This window comes from Pseudochaenichthys georgianus, chromosome 14 (genome assembly GCF_902827115.2).
Source record: "Pseudochaenichthys georgianus chromosome 14, fPseGeo1.2, whole genome shotgun sequence".
In the NCBI taxonomy this organism is placed as follows: Eukaryota; Metazoa; Chordata; class Actinopteri; order Perciformes; family Channichthyidae; genus Pseudochaenichthys; species Pseudochaenichthys georgianus.
Genome location: NC_047516.1, coordinates 21,290,849 through 21,306,372, shown reverse-complemented (window position 1 = coordinate 21,306,372; position 15,524 = coordinate 21,290,849). Strand labels below are relative to the sequence as shown.

The window sequence follows — 15,524 nt, the reverse complement described above, 5'->3', positions numbered from 1 at the left end:
ATAATGAATTGTGCTACTTTTAAATCAAGCAACGATGTTTTCAAATCTGTAATCAAAAAGCTCCTCAAAAACCCTATCGAAGCAGTCTAGAAGGTGTTATCTAGATCGGCATAACACCTTCATGCCGATCTAGATCCCTCCGCTTCGCGTCGTGCTCCTGATCAGCCTGTCGGTGTTCTTTTCCCCAGAATGACCGTGTCCCTGCACATTATCCCTTACATATGATTATAGAGTCATTATTCATTTGTTTTAAAGCAGGAGGCGCAAACGCTTGCCTCGGGGAGGGAGAAAAAGAGCCACAGCGGAGAATAAACAGAAGGGCAACCATGCGCGGGAAGTCTTCTTCGACTACACCGCCACTTACAGGCCTGGCATATGTACTACAGCGTCTCCAGCGCTTTCGAGCAGCAATGGCCGGCCGTGGCCCAACCTCGCATTCCCCTGATAGGTGGAGAATTGACCAATAGCCGTAGCGCCACCGTCCTGACGTCAGGACACTGTTCAAATCTGGATCAGTCTGTATCAGTTCCGTTGCAGCCCCTTTTTTAGAGATTTGGGTATGGAGGAAAATAGAGAGGGTTGTGTTTTCTGACACTTGGTGATTTCCCTGGAACACCGGGGACACATATTCATGTGTAAAAAACGTACAAAAGTGCATTTTGCATGATAGGTCCCCTTTAAGTGATAAACAGTGTGTATTATTGTTTAGTTTACAAATGAATTGCTGTGCAGGTAATTTATTGACATAGCAAATTGCATACTCTGCAAATCTATATGGAAGACTTAAAGGCTGAATAAATAAATACAGTGAAATCCACTAAACATTTGTAGTAAAATAATAAAATCGAAGCTGTCAAATACAGCAAGAACAAGACTAGAAAGACTGGTTTGCTACCAGTATGCCTAAGGTGCAGCTAAATAAACAGCAACAAGGGCTCTATATTGAAAATAATAGATTGGGCTAGCTATAAATGTAGTGTCAATATGAAATATGTGCAATTGCCACCTTTACAGTTTTATGACACTGGGACACAGATCTCTTCAAAGAAAAACATGTGTTGGGCTATTTTAATGCACCAAAACATGTTGCAAAAACGTGTGGTTGTCTCAGTTGGCCAAGTCCCGCACATTGCTGGCTTTTTTATGACCTGCTGTAGAGGCTGCTGTTCTTCTCTATGTTGAAATCCTACATTACAGCTTTACCTGGTGAGTTTTTGCAAAATGGCTTACACAAGAGGGTACTGATAAATATAGTCTTCAGAGAAAATATAAACTTTCCAAAAACAGATGTTTTTTAAATGTTTACTTGAAAATAGGAGTTGGTCAAAACAGTAAGTGGTAATGGAATATATACAGACACTCTTCTCTCCCCTTTGGTTTCATTGATCTTATCATGAAGCGTCTGTCATAAATTAACAATATATGTATGAGGAGACATGCTGGTTGGCTTGCGTAGCCAACAGTATTACGTTTTTACAAAGCAGGACCACATAATCGGTACATCCCCTGCTTGGATTATGCAACATCACACTGTGCAAATAATCTTTTTGGCCCTTGGCAATGGTGTCAGAGGTTGGTAAGTTCAAGCAACAGCTCTTTCTTCTCATATGGTCCAGTAGGCTATCATCCACTGTGAGAGACCAATTACTACAGGGAAACAAATGTTAATGAGGCACTTGACATTTAGCTCCATAGCACTGCCTCTTTGCCCCCTGCTGCTGTGTGGAATAACTGTCAGCTCTACAAGGAAAAATGAAAGCCTCGTAGAGGAAAGGCATGAGACAAATCATTCTGCTGTCTGAGAGTCACATTTTGACATAAACTGAATCATTTACCTCGAAAATGTTGGGTTTTCTTAACCAGGACTCTGAGGTATATTCAACATTGTAACCACTTCTAATTCTGGTGATAATTTGAAAGTTTGAATGTAAAATTTACATTTACATTTACATTTACATTTACATTTACATTGCACCTTTAAAGATTGTTTATGTCAAGTTTAATATGACCATCTTCAAACACAAAAATAACTGTGACATTTGGAGTCAGTACTGTTTACTATAAATCTGCACGATGCTCACCTTGTCAGAGAAAATTGCAGGTGTGTCCCAAGGGGCAGCACTGCTCCCCCTGAGGTCAGACTAAACTTATATTTATGTTTATGACATCTCTAGACTTTCACTATGTATTGTTGTAACACTGAATTGTGCCATATTCCAAAGTACTAAAGGTTTGATGTTTGCCTTAGACTACAACATTTAAAAATCAATTAAACTCATGAAAACAACCCAATTCCCTTAAGGGCTTTCCCATGAAGTCTAATGCCTTATTATTAGTAAGTTGTTTTTCTTTTCATTTTTTTCTAATAAATATTAGCTATTTAAATCGTATCCATGTTAACTACATTAAATGTTCTATCTCACAACAAAAGCTACTCTGTCATCTCAGGTAAGCGAGTGATAGAGACTCTAGAGATGAAGGTCACGCCACATGTTGCCTTTAACTGCTGCACTGAGCCCATCCTGGGGGCAGAACAACAGTAATGTGAAGGAGGGACGCTGTTGAAGCCTTCCTCCCCATCTTTGCCATTAATCTCACTTCATGTGTTACTGTTAGTTTCTGCGGAGGACCAGCGGATTTCTGTCGCAGCGCTTACTCTTTTTCTGTCGTTCGGTGAGTGATGTTGTTTACCTTGTTTGGTATTATAATAATTGAAAATATCTTGAAAAGTGTCTATTCTTGTACAGAGTTATGGGAAAAACACCATATATGTCTGCATACCTCTGCATGTGTGCTGCTCTAACAAACAAAATTCACAAGTATGAATTGTATTAGTAAACAAATTGTAAGTACATTTAACGCTCAGAGAGTAATTGTTTTGGTCCTGGATGCTTTTAATTTCTTTATGGCAGCACCTGAGCAACGCATAAGAAGCAGATTAATAGCACAAATAACTACTTGTTTAGATCTACAGTGCATTAAACCTGAAAGCAACAAGTTCATGTTAATGTCAGGTGTATTTACATTCTCAGTGGATGCCCTCCCCTTGGGAAGCTGTTCTGCCTCCCCCCCCCCATGCCCTCCTCCCTTGAGACCCTCCCTGTGCCACTTGCAGCTGAGACCCAGGGAGCAGAATTAACGAGCAAATTGAAACAGACTCTATCCATGGCACACCTTCATCACGTAGTCACAAATATGTCAAAGCAATTTGAAGTGTTATATTTAAAAAAAAAAAAAAACTGGTGATTTCTTGTGTGATAACTCAACATTTTTTGGTTTGCAACAGGTTGGATAACTTTATTGGGAAAGGTGCAGGATGTCCAACAACATGGCCAAGATTGCAGATGCTAGAAAGACGGTCGAACAACTGAAACTGGAGGTCAACATAGAGAGGATGATGGTGAGTCCGCACATTGTAGAAGTACACACAGCCAATGATAAAAGATTAGAAATAGCTTTGAATTGTTAAAAAAACTTGTTCGACAGATATAACTTTACCAATATTAAATTCCAATGATTAAACTCCACTCTCAGTTGTATTATTTTGAATGATGCAGAAATAAATGTGTCTTTTAAAGGTGGGGTAGGTAAGTTTCAGAAACCGGCTCGAGATACACTTTTTGTTATATTCCATGGAATGCTCTTAACATCCCGATAGCAATGAATATCTTAAGTGCTTTGACAAAAAATCCGTAAAAAAATTAGCCGGCCCGGATGGCCTACCTGCCTGTCAGCCTTCCATCGGGGCACAAACTTATCTCGTGCTCTCATTGGTCATGTGCGCGTTCGTGTGTGTTGGAGGAGGGGCTCTGTAAGGAAGTGGCAGATTTTCTCCGGTTGTGTATTTTCAAATTTTAGCGATCTCGAGCCGGTTTCTCAAACTTACCGACCCCACCTTTAAGTGTTTAAATCAGTGGTTTAAATTCAAATTGAATAACTGAATTCAAAATGTATTTGTATCCTCTTCTCCTCTACTTTTTTCAACACAAACTGCACTAACCCAACCTTTCTGTACAGATATCCAAAGCAGCAGCTGATCTGATGGCATATTGTGATGCTCATGCCAAAGAAGACCCCCTGGTGACTCCATTAACTGCTGAGAATCCGTTCCGAGAAAAGAAAATATTCTGTGCTATACTATAAGCTCCACATGTGCAGGGAAAATGTCTAAAATGCAGTGTACATTATTTAAATGTGGCAATTCAAGTTAAGCTTTAATGATTAATTTTTTTTCAGTTTCGTAATTAAATTAGAATTGTGTTGAGTCATCTGATGAATGATCATTTTAACAAGATAATGACGGCAATAAACTTTTGTCATGAGTGGGTGCAAAGTACATTTTAGCAGGCAACACCCCTGCTTCTCCATCTGCACACAGATTGTAGCTGGGCTTATTTATTAACTAAACTATGGATTAGTTCTGGCATACCTGTTTTAGGCTGTTAAAGAAATAAATGACACAATTTGTTCTTAACATATTTGATTTTGTGTTTATTTGCTGCATCATATTTTATCTAAACTAAGGTGACATGAACACAAGCCTCTAAGCTCATAACTACAACATGATCTTTAGCTTTTGTTTTTCTGTCTGAATGTCACAGCAGTTTCCCTGGAGGATGTCTCTTGCTGACAGAAACTAATGCAAATGTGGGGTGGGGCTATGTGATGTCAACACAGGTTAGAGTGCTGACAACAGGTGCACACACTTTACACGAGAGTGATCCCACTCTAATCAAACAGCTGCCACGATTCAAAGATTTGCAGAGCCTTTTTCTGGAATTGTGGGCAGGAAATAAGGTTTGTTCATTCTGTTGGATATGTTTTTTACTTTTAGTAATTAGGGACTGTTATCAATGAGTGGAAGACAATAGAGTGAAGACTACAGATATAATATTTGAATTTTTTTTTTTCACTCACACTTACATACAATTTATTGAGTGCAGAAAACATCTGTAAGAATGTAGGAAGTGTAAAAGGAAGGGAGACATGTGTCATGTGAATTTGCATCTGGTCGAACAGGGCAGGTCAAGATGCACACTCAGCTTTTACATTGTTTAAATCAACTACAGTGATAGTGAGTGTGATCAATTTCGATTCAAATAAGGTTACTTAAACGCTTTGACAAGAACTTCATTTAAAAAACACCGTTATATTTGAATATGTTTTTTGCAAGACAAATGAGCGGCTCTCCTCTGGATCAAAGGGCATATTCTACTGGGCTACGCTGAGTGTACCTTTGCCGATTTAGAATGTATTAATATCACATGAAATTCACCAGTGATGGTTTGCACTGTATTCATTGATCTGTTATACAAATATATAATGAAATGTACTTCCAATCTACCATGCAGTGATCTTATGTAATCAGCTGCACTTCCTCGTCCTCTTTCCACTGTAATGCTTGTATAAACACCATAAAATGATGCCAAAGGTTTGGACTTTAATCTCTAAATTGGGGTTGTACAAAGAAAAAAGAGCTTTTAGCTAAAATAATAAATTGTGTTTTCATCAAATATATCCAATTGATAACTAAGATGTATTTTTCTTCTGTTTCCAGGCCTAACAATGGCCACCTTTGGAGGACATGCCATTCCCGGCTCTTTTTTCCTGCTCCTTGGCTTCTGGCTAACGGTGAAATACATTCTCCAACACTACTGGAGGACAAGTCAGCCCAAAGGAAGACAGATTATGCCCCCTTTCTGTAAACGGATGCACTACTTGGAGGGAGGATGTCTAATAGTTGGTGCATTTGTAGGTCAGTTTTCCCGTCAATCATCTGTACACTTCAAACAATCTAAACGTGTTCTTGACCCGTCTCTTTGACCTGTCCCAGGTATTATGGTTGAACAGTTTGTGGTGGATGGTCCACATGCTCACCTCTACGACACAGCGAACCACTCATGGGTCAAGCTGATGAACTGGCAGCATGGCACAATGTATCTGTTCTTTGGGATCTCTGGAATAGCAATTGTCGCCAGCACTACATCCAAACTGGTGCCGGTTGGTGTTGACCGCCTTTCTCTGTCATTGGCTCTTTTTGTTGAAGGTAAGCTAGGTTATAGTGTGACATTTTCCTACTAATTTCCCGCTTGCTTGTACTGTATTTAAGTAACATTTGACTCCCATATCATCCAGGGTTTCTGTTCTACTACCACGTGCACATGCGCCCCCCTCTGGACGCCCACATCCACTCCCTGCTGCTCGTTGCTGTCTTTATTGGATCGGCCTGCTTCATGGTGGAGGTGTTCATAAAAGACAACATTGTTTTGGAGCTGTTCGGGGCATGCATGTTCATCCTGCAGGGCTCATGGTTCTACCAGGTGATTAGCGACATGATACACTTATAATGCTGTGATGTGTTGGCCACAGTGTGAATATACCCATTACCCTTTCTTAGGTTTTCAGAGGCACTACCAAATGGTACCACACAATGACAAAGTACTCAATACACTGTACTTAATAGTGAAACAAGGAAGACTAAAGCAGGTTTTTTTTAAATCTCATTCTATTGATGCACTGAAAACAGTTTGATACCGTCTCAAATAGCTAGAACATGGGCAATGGTTTAAAGATAACATGTATATTTTTTACTTTTCTTTTTACAAAGCTTGAAATGTTTAAATCAAGTCTGAGAACCTTACACATAACAGAAGGATCCCAGTCTCTTTCACATAGTAACAGTTTATAAATTGCATTCTGCTTTCATATTGATAATCTGATGAATCGGTATCAGGACTGAAAAAGGTGAATCTGTGCATTCCCATTTACTAAAACTTTTATAGAAGAAATTGTGGTATTTCATATTCGAGACAAGATTTGAAACATTTCTGTACACTTTTCAGAGCCAAATTAGTTTTCTCCAGGTCTATTTATGGAGGCTTCAATTGTAAGAGATTTGTCTTCTATCACACTGTTTTCTTTTCTGACACGATGTCTTTTTTTTGTAAATGCCTATTAATTCAACTGATGTTTTTATTATGCATCATAGGCTACTTTATCTAACTATTTGTCATTTCAGATTGGGTTTGTACTTTACCCATTGACGGGGCCGGTGTGGGACTTGAAGATGCACGACAACATGATGTTCATCACAATGTGCTTCTGCTGGCATTTAGCTGTGGACCTTCTTTTAGTCGCTTGCACCTCTTCTTTCGTTTGGTTGTAAGTATCACATTATGCTTTTACCTGTACAAGTTTTAGAAGTGAAACTTTCAAAGGTAGCAAACTAAACAACTATGGAAATGCAGCAGTAATGAGTTTGTCGGCCTGTCAATGCAGAGACAATCAGCCAAAACTAAAGATGGAGGTTTTACTTGTTGCCTTTTTATAAACAGTCTCTTAAAGTCGTTTTCAGTGACACTAGCCTGGAGCAAAGGCTGCTTAATTTTCACATAAAGACCATTGCCAGTGATTTGATAAAACAAAAAAACTGTAAGATTTTATTCATGTTGAAATCCAAGGAAACCTCCTGGTTTGGGGCTTTTATGCGAATTGATACTGTATATCAACATATTTAAGAATCGTCTCTTTCCATTTCTTCAGTAGAGATTTCTTTGTTAACTCTGTCTTTGATCAGAAAACAGCACTTTTTAAATGTATTTCTGATCTCTGAACCCTGTGAAGTTCTTACATTGAGTCAACATGGTTTTATTTACAGTCAACATTCAACTTCTCACCATAATGCACTGTATCATTAAGACTGGGTAAAAGGTGTGTGTAACATGCTTAGGCCTTCAAGATTAGCAGTTGCTTTTAAACCTGATTTGTTCACATGAGGTTGTCCTTTTCCTTTTAATTGTGCTTTACTACGTTCACAGCCCCGTTTATCACATTACCATCTTTGTACACGATTGTGCTTTCTTGTGCACACGCTGGTAGAACAGGGGATGCAAACATACAATATAAAATGGATCTGCAGCAGCAATAGTGGTCAAAATGAGGATTTTGGTTGTGGTCTTCCAAGTCCATTTCGGACATTTTGAAGAAACCGCTTGTAAAAACAGTTGACATTAATATATTAACACTATTATTGACTCTGAATATGCTGCAAATGTGTATTTCTATGTTTGTTACGTCTTATTTTTCTTTTCCCAACAGCACAGTGAGGCGATTCTCAGAAAAGGGACGAGACATTGAGATTGGAATGCGAAATACATCCTCGAAAACGAGCTCCCAGAAAGCTTTGCTTGAAGAGTCGGATGAAGAGTGAATGCATGGTTATGAGTCTTGAACTATACTAGATTTTCACTTTAAATGTTGATGTTGAGTCTGCTGTTTTGTATTAAGTAAATTCTGTATATATGATATGATCTGTTGAAGTTCCTTTAAAAACAGAAAAGTACAAGTTACAGAAATTATCAACTTGGGTGTATGGCTCAAGGGTATGGCCAGCTATAATAAAAAATGCACACCTAATAGGAGAACAAATAGTGTACTCAGATAAAAATCAACAAGTCACAACATTCAAATCAAGACAGATTTCCACTCACTTCACATTTGATAATATTGCTGTACAGGCCAGCCTGAGGGAGACACCCGCAACACCTCCAAGGGACCTGAACAAATAATTACATAATAAAATACAATGCAAATAATTTATTATTAATATTATCATTAAATAAGGGGGACACCCGCAACACCTCCAAGGGACCTGAACAAATAATTACATAATAAAATACAATGCAAATAATTTATTATTATTATTAAATAAAGGGGACACCCCTCACCTCCAAGGGACGAAAAGAAAAAAGGTCATGTGATCCAGTCGTTCCAAATCAATCCTGCCTGTTTAAACTGCTGTATAGCTTAGTGGTTAAAGTATGGAGCATAACCAGATTGTTGTAAGAAGAGGGTTCAGATCCCCATTCTGGTAGAACATGTTGTGCTGTATATTAAAAACAATTGTGTCTGGCTCTAAAACATAATTGTATTTAAAAAGTTGCTTAGAATATTCACTATAATTAAGTGCAGATAATGAGACTAACTTCGTGTTTAGACTTCCTTTCATGAGACTTAAAATATATGTTACTTTGAAACTACATCAGAATGAATATTTGGGGTGAAGTGAAATGAGTCTTTAATTATGGACAGTTTTTTATTTATTCTTATCTAAAAATAGAGAGACGATAGCTCATATATGAGACTTCAAAGATCTTTTATTTTGAAACTGTACATCAGAATGGACAATAGTCGGATGAACATAGAGGGGCGATAGCTCATATATGAGCAACTCTGCATCAGAATGACCTAATATTCTCTGAGTGAATATTTGGGGTGGCCTTTGAAATTAGTCTTTGATTATGGACCGTTTTTGTATTCATTCTTGTCTAAAAAGGTTTTATTTTATTTGTATTATTGGTGTTTATAATCCAAACATTACATAAGAAGAAATAAGAAAGTATTTATTTTTGATAAGAAAGTCTGCATATTTGTACGGCTGGCTGCCTCATTGATTCTTTTTTCTTTGCTAATACATTTAGCAAGTACTCGACGAAGACACATCACATACATCTCCAAAAGTGTTAGAGGAAGTCATTGGATACTCAATTTTAAAAACACTTTATTTCTTTTCTTTATTCACTTTTTAATAAACTCAAAATCATACAAATACTCAAACTACATCCCTTTATTTTCAATGATACACCATTTTAATTGAGATTCAAAACCACAACACCTCCTGCTGGCCGGTCTATCTTAAACCATTCCTGCATTTCCATCCTGTTATAGCTTCCTCAATCAGGCAGAGTTCAGGGTGGACACATAGAAATAACATATTCCAGTCACATTTGATAAAACCTGCACCATTTTCCATGTTATATTTAATTATATCCTTCATCCTGGCTAAGTAAACCCAATGATTCCTTTTTTAAATATTGTGATTTCCTATTATGAGGAATTTGATTGTTCGTGAATAATCAAGTTTTGAATAGAGACCATTCATTTCTTAAAAAGAACAGTTCCCCATTAACCCCCCTTCCTCCTTTTGGGGGTTGCTTGAGATTGTTTATACATTCACATGTATACTAAAACATTGGTTTACATAACATTATATACTAATCTAGATTTCTGTGATATTGTATTATATTGTATTACATTGTAATTAGTGTCTTGCATTGAATTACCTTTAAGGAACAGGGACAGTGGAGCTCTTTGTAAGGGCATTTACTAACATTGCACTATAACAGCCAATGGAGGAGAGACTTTAAGACAAAAGGTGTTACAGATCTGAATCACTTCACGTAACTGAAACTTTTAAATTGCAAATCATATCACAATGCTAAACTGTATCAAAACACACACATTTTGAAAGCATTAGCAGTGTCACAGTCAGGCCATTTTGAGCTTTTAGATGCATGGCACTTAAAGGTGGGGTAGGTAAGTTTCAGAAACCGGCTCGAGATACACTTTTTGTTTGATTGGATGGCCTACCTGCCTGTCAGCCTTCCATCGGGGCACAAACTTATCTCGTGCCCTCATTGGTCATGTGCGCGTTCGTGTGTGTTGGAGGAGGGGCTCTATAAGGAAGTGGCAGATTTTCTCCGGTTGTGTATTTTCAAATTTTAGCGATCTCGAGCCGGTTTCTCAAACTTACCTACCCCACCTTTAAGTGTTTAAATCAGTGGTTTAAATTCAAATTGAATAACTGAATTCAAAATGTATTTGTATCCTCTTCCCCTCTACTTTTTTCAACACAAACTGCACTAACCCAACCTTTCTGTACAGATATCCAAAGCAGCAGCTGATCTGATGGCATATTGTGATATTGTGAGTTCTAGCGCACTCGAGCCGGTTTCTCAAACTTACCTACCCCACCTTTAACATCCATGTTTTATATCCTACTGTATGCTACAATTTGGATCCAATTCAAAATGTTAATATTTCATATTTTAAAAATATGATTTTCTGGTAGAACCTGTTTGCATACAACTACCTACTGTATTTTCCTATACTATTGAACTTCAATAGCACAATCAACCACAGCAATACAAACAAAATAAGAATAATATGTACCCTGCATTGTCCATTAAAACTGAGATCAACAGTCCTTGAGGTAAAACACTGAAGTCGATGACTCGAGTAAAAAGTGCTTATGAGGTTTTGGCGGATATGGCTCAGTTAAGAATAGCAGTCCTGTCGTTGTGATCTTCAGAAAGACCCTCCTCCTCCTCCTCTGTGTAGACAGGCTCTGGCTTTGAGACCTCTTCGGCAACATTCACTCCTATTATTGCAACCACTCTGAAACACAGGGGAAAAAAGCATGATTAGAGGCAGAAAAGCATGGGATTCATCAACTTACTACGAATTAAAACTACACTTTCTTCTCAACGTAGCTTCTCTCTGTAAATCCGCATCCACTTGCCTGAGTTAGAGACACTTTCAACAATTGTTTTCACCTGCCAAAGTCAGGGTGTGAAGCCCATGTTGTCCTTGGCTGTAAGTCTGAGATTGCTGAACCAGTGGCTGTGTTATTCTATAACTACTGAGCATGTAACAGAAAAAACAGTGCACGTGACAGACAGAGCACTCGAGGAGTTTTATGTTTCACGCTCCTAAACTGACTCAGCAGCAGCAGCAGCAGCAGCACTATTATGCCAACTCAGTGTCACAAAACAAATGTAAGAACTCAGGGTACCACAGATCTTTAAGAACTTGATTTGTATATGATAAGACAGCATGAATCTCAGATATCTATATTACTATGCGAAGAGGGAAACAGTTCAATAAGGGAAGTTGAATGTTGCAAGAATGAGGAACCAATTTCTTTGCGGATGCCTAAATCAGGGATGGCATTTCTCTTTTTTTTAGTCAAGCAAAACAGGCAGTGAGTGACTCAGCACAAAATAGGTCATTTGTAATGTAACTCAATCCACGCATAGTACAGCTCTAATGCTCTATGCACAGCATAAAGTGTACTGCTCTGTTATTATGTTGGGTAGAATGCTCTCTGACAACCATTTTGAAGTATGGTTGTATGCTTCATCATGAAACATTTGCTCTTTGTAGTAAAACTAGCAAAAGTAGGGTATTTAATGTGGTTTTGTTTAATTTGACAATATATACTTACCCTAAAAAAAACAGAGGGATAGCACAGAGCACTGCAGCCAACATGAAGACGAAGCCAGGGTACCATGCCACCGTAGCAGCATAGATGCTGTTGAAGACTGCGCCCGATATATTGTTAGTTAAACTCTCCAGGAAGGAAAGACAGGCAAACAGGGTTCCTGCAGATAAGGTGACAAAAAACAAGACATTTATGAAATCACACTTTAGCTCCAAAATTCTGTTTGCCTTTAGGAACAGAAAGTTTATGTTTTGGAGTGCATTTTGAAGTTGCTTGGACAAGCAACTTCAAAATGGACTCTGACTCTACAAACAAACACTCAGGCACGCTTCTGTGGCTCTTGCAAAAGCACTGATTCTACTCACCTTGCTCAGACTTTGAGATGATCTTGGATAACATGGAACGAATAACAGGGAAAGGCATGATAGACAGAAACATTGGCACCCACACTGTGAAAGAAAAATAAGAAAAATACTCTCGGTTAAACATCATAATGCAGAGACTTTACATTAACCACATCAAATGCTAAAATACAAACATCACTAATTAAGGTCAATTCATATTTCACTGTGGTTAAAGATTTGTAAAGCTGGTGTGAAAGGCAGATTCTGTTGACTGTAATGTCAATGCACATTTTTACATGCAAAAGCTAAACAAGGTGAAGGTTTTAAACCTTGTAAACAGCTGACAGTCAAGGCTTTGGTGACGTTTTTTCAAACTAAACAGCACATTAAAAACGATTACACATTATTGGTTTCCGCAGAATAGTTGCTACAGAATTTCGTCTCACCTATATACATCATGAAGGTGGTCTTGGTAAAGGCCAACAGGACCATGCCTGATTCGACAGACAGGATCCCCATCAGGATGATGACCAGTTGTGGCACTCCACAGTACGTGAACACATACACTCCCAAAAAACTGGTCAGGAATACAGACATGGACACAGCTGAGCCGTAGCCAATCATAATCTCTGTCCAGCACAGTGGCTGATTCAGCTCATATAGTGTCATCAAGGAGAGACCACCCACATAGGCGAAGGAGAAGCTGGTGAAAATGAGCATCAGGAGGACCAAGAGAGTTCTACTCCTGCGGCTGGCCCCTGCAAACATGTAGTAGATACCGTAGATCAGCTGTTTCACCGCGGAGCGCTGAGGAGACCCATCTAGGAGAATGGCATCAGTGGGAGCCTTTCTCACAGTCTCTTCAAGAATGAAAATGGCATAGAGTAGGACAACACACTGAACCAACGCAGAGGTTAGGAATGGCCAATTAAAGCCTGCAGCTTTCAGAAAGTAGCCTGTTGATATCGAGGCCACCCCCGACAACAGGCCAATCATCATGTCCACTCCAGCCATGCGCAGGGTTTTGCGACTACCATCCTCACACAAGTCCGCTATGTAGGCGAAACAGCCCCCCAGAAAAGTGCCCAAGCCGCCAAACAGAGAGCTGAGAATCGATGAGCCAATGATTAAGTAAATGTTGAGCTCGAAGTAGGATACAGCCAGGAAGGACAAGGTGTAGAGCAACGTGCCAATCAAAGGCGTGATGATTGTGATCTTGCGTCCTCCCCGGTCGCTGTAGGCCACAAGCATGAGGGTGACCACCAAGGAGGGGACTGCAGAGAAGAGATTTGTGTAGAGGGAGAAGAGAGATGCCTGCCGCTGTACCTCCTGAAAACACAGAAAAGAGAGAGCGTGGTTATGTCCGAAATGTATGGGCTGAGTCTGAACTGTGTGCATTTCAATTTGATGACAGTAAGTGACAATGAAATGTCATGAAACCAACACAGACTGATTTCAGCATCACGTGAGGTTTTCTTATGAAGGAACAAAGCTATCTACAGTGCAACAGGTGCAGGAAGGGCTTTTCAAAAAATACAAACAGGCTTTTCCAGAACAGTGTTCGCTCTAACTTCTCTTGTATGTTTAATTCTTACTTTATAAATACACCATCACTAATCCTTTTTTCGAGTACTTTTGCAGTATATCTTTGCTGCAAATGGATTGTCACTTTAGTCACAGGTTTCCATGTAATATCACTTTATGGCACAGTAGCTGACTCAGTTGTTTTTACCTGAATTGTGTTGCAAGATCTGAAAGGTTTATAGGAAAAGCTATGCAGTGTCATGACAGTAAGGGTCCAACACAGAAAGGGATAAGAACGGCAGCTTTTGGAAGAATTGACTATTGCAACTATGGATAACTTTATGAAAGTGATAACTTTATGAAGCCTGACTTGTTTTTTGTAAGCAAGACATTTCTTTCATCAATATGCAGAAACCCTTACACAACAATGTTTGAGTAAGCGTCACATGCCTTACAATGTAGGAGGTGGAAAACACAGGTAAAGGTTGTGTATACATAAATGCAACATCCAGTACTTGTTACACTGAAAATGTAATATAGGTGGATGCTGGGAATGTTAATATAAGTGGATTCTTTTTTAGTGTTTCTTAAGTGGAACGAAAGAAAAAACTGTATTTATAATTGAGAATGTCATTTCTATCTTGAGTTGCATGCACCTGTGTTACGTCCAGTTATTAGTGTGTTACTGACCTCATGAAAGCTGGAATGGTTGCTGCCGGCGCTGCTGTTTTCTGCACATCTGGAGGCATTGGCAGAGACGGGATAGGTGGTGTTTGTCAGCTCCTGCCAGAGCCTCCGGTAAACATATTGCTGCACAAGAGGATAGATGAGAAAACTGGAGAAAGCGTACAGTGCAACAATAGGCTCCACCAGGAAAAGACCCTTCATTTTGAGGAGCACCAATATTCCCTGGAAATAAATCAAGAGAACACATTTAGAGATATAAACACAGATAATAAGGTAACACATACTGGTTGACTATGCATGTCTAAGCAGATATCATGTGAATGACCATGATGACCATATTTCTAAAACAGTTCTAAAGTATAAATGACAACAGCTAAAAACATATTGATTTGTTATTATGTTGTCATTTTTATATTAAAGTACAGTGTGCTTTACAAACACATGAGTTAAGTCCTCTTAAAATAGTACAACTAATGGATTCAAGTCATAAGACTACGTGGAACTTGAAGTAGTGTAGTAGCCTACATGTTATATTTGTTATTCTATGTTTGCCTTTTTATAACTATCGATACGAACGTTTTCTCTACATGTATCAACACAACATTATCTGAACGTTTGAATCATTACATTACTAGAATATTGGAAGATAACCCTGTATTGCACAGTTTGTTCCCGTGAAACAGCGAAATGTGCAGTGCTAGGTCAACACACAATAGAAGACAACAACAGCTTAGCCTTTAATTTATTTGCGTATAACATGATGACAAGAAGAAGCAGTTTAAATCTCACCTTTTGGATAGGCGCCTGGTTTATATTTTAATCTATCAATTAACTCTTGCAAAACATTCTGTTTACGAGGTCAGTCAGAGCTCTTGTTTTATACAGAAGAGTACGGCGTTGTTATGAAA

At 38.7% G+C, this 15,524-nt stretch overlaps 3 protein-coding genes across 4 annotated transcripts; 2 read left to right on the top strand and 1 right to left on the bottom strand.

Moving 5' to 3' along the window:
- Window positions 1-3,316: 3,316 nt before the first annotated feature.
- gng8 (guanine nucleotide binding protein (G protein), gamma 8) lies at window positions 3,317-4,143 on the top strand. Its single transcript, XM_034098468.1, has 2 exons — window positions 3,317-3,400; window positions 4,018-4,143. Exons 1-2 carry the CDS (start codon window positions 3,317-3,319, stop codon window positions 4,141-4,143), a joined length of 210 nt encoding a protein of 69 aa, XP_033954359.1.
- A 488-nt stretch (window positions 4,144-4,631) lies between these two features.
- Window positions 4,632-8,647, top strand: tmem45b (transmembrane protein 45B). Of its 2 annotated transcripts, none has more exons than XM_034098466.2 (6): window positions 4,632-4,797; window positions 5,558-5,755; window positions 5,834-6,046; window positions 6,136-6,320; window positions 7,019-7,161; window positions 8,098-8,647. In XM_034098466.2, exons 2-6 carry the CDS (start codon window positions 5,566-5,568, stop codon window positions 8,207-8,209), a joined length of 843 nt encoding a protein of 280 aa, XP_033954357.1. In that variant the 5' UTR covers window positions 4,632-4,797; window positions 5,558-5,565; the 3' UTR covers window positions 8,210-8,647. The 2 variants fall into 2 exon arrangements, with proteins under 2 accessions (XP_033954357.1, XP_033954358.1); XM_034098467.2 differs by lacking the exon at window positions 4,632-4,797 and adding an exon at window positions 4,828-5,074.
- Window positions 8,648-9,542: 895 nt separating this feature from the next.
- On the bottom strand, window positions 9,543-15,518 carry LOC117458169 (lysosomal proton-coupled steroid conjugate and bile acid symporter SLC46A3). The gene is made up of 6 exons (XM_034098463.2): window positions 15,406-15,518; window positions 14,620-14,838; window positions 12,852-13,734; window positions 12,427-12,510; window positions 12,065-12,221; window positions 9,543-11,235 (listed from the first exon to the last, which is right to left on the bottom strand). Exons 2-6 carry the CDS (start codon window positions 14,815-14,817, stop codon window positions 11,112-11,114), a joined length of 1,446 nt encoding a protein of 481 aa, XP_033954354.1. The 5' UTR covers window positions 14,818-14,838; window positions 15,406-15,518; the 3' UTR covers window positions 9,543-11,111.
- Window positions 15,519-15,524: the final 6 nt, after the last annotated feature.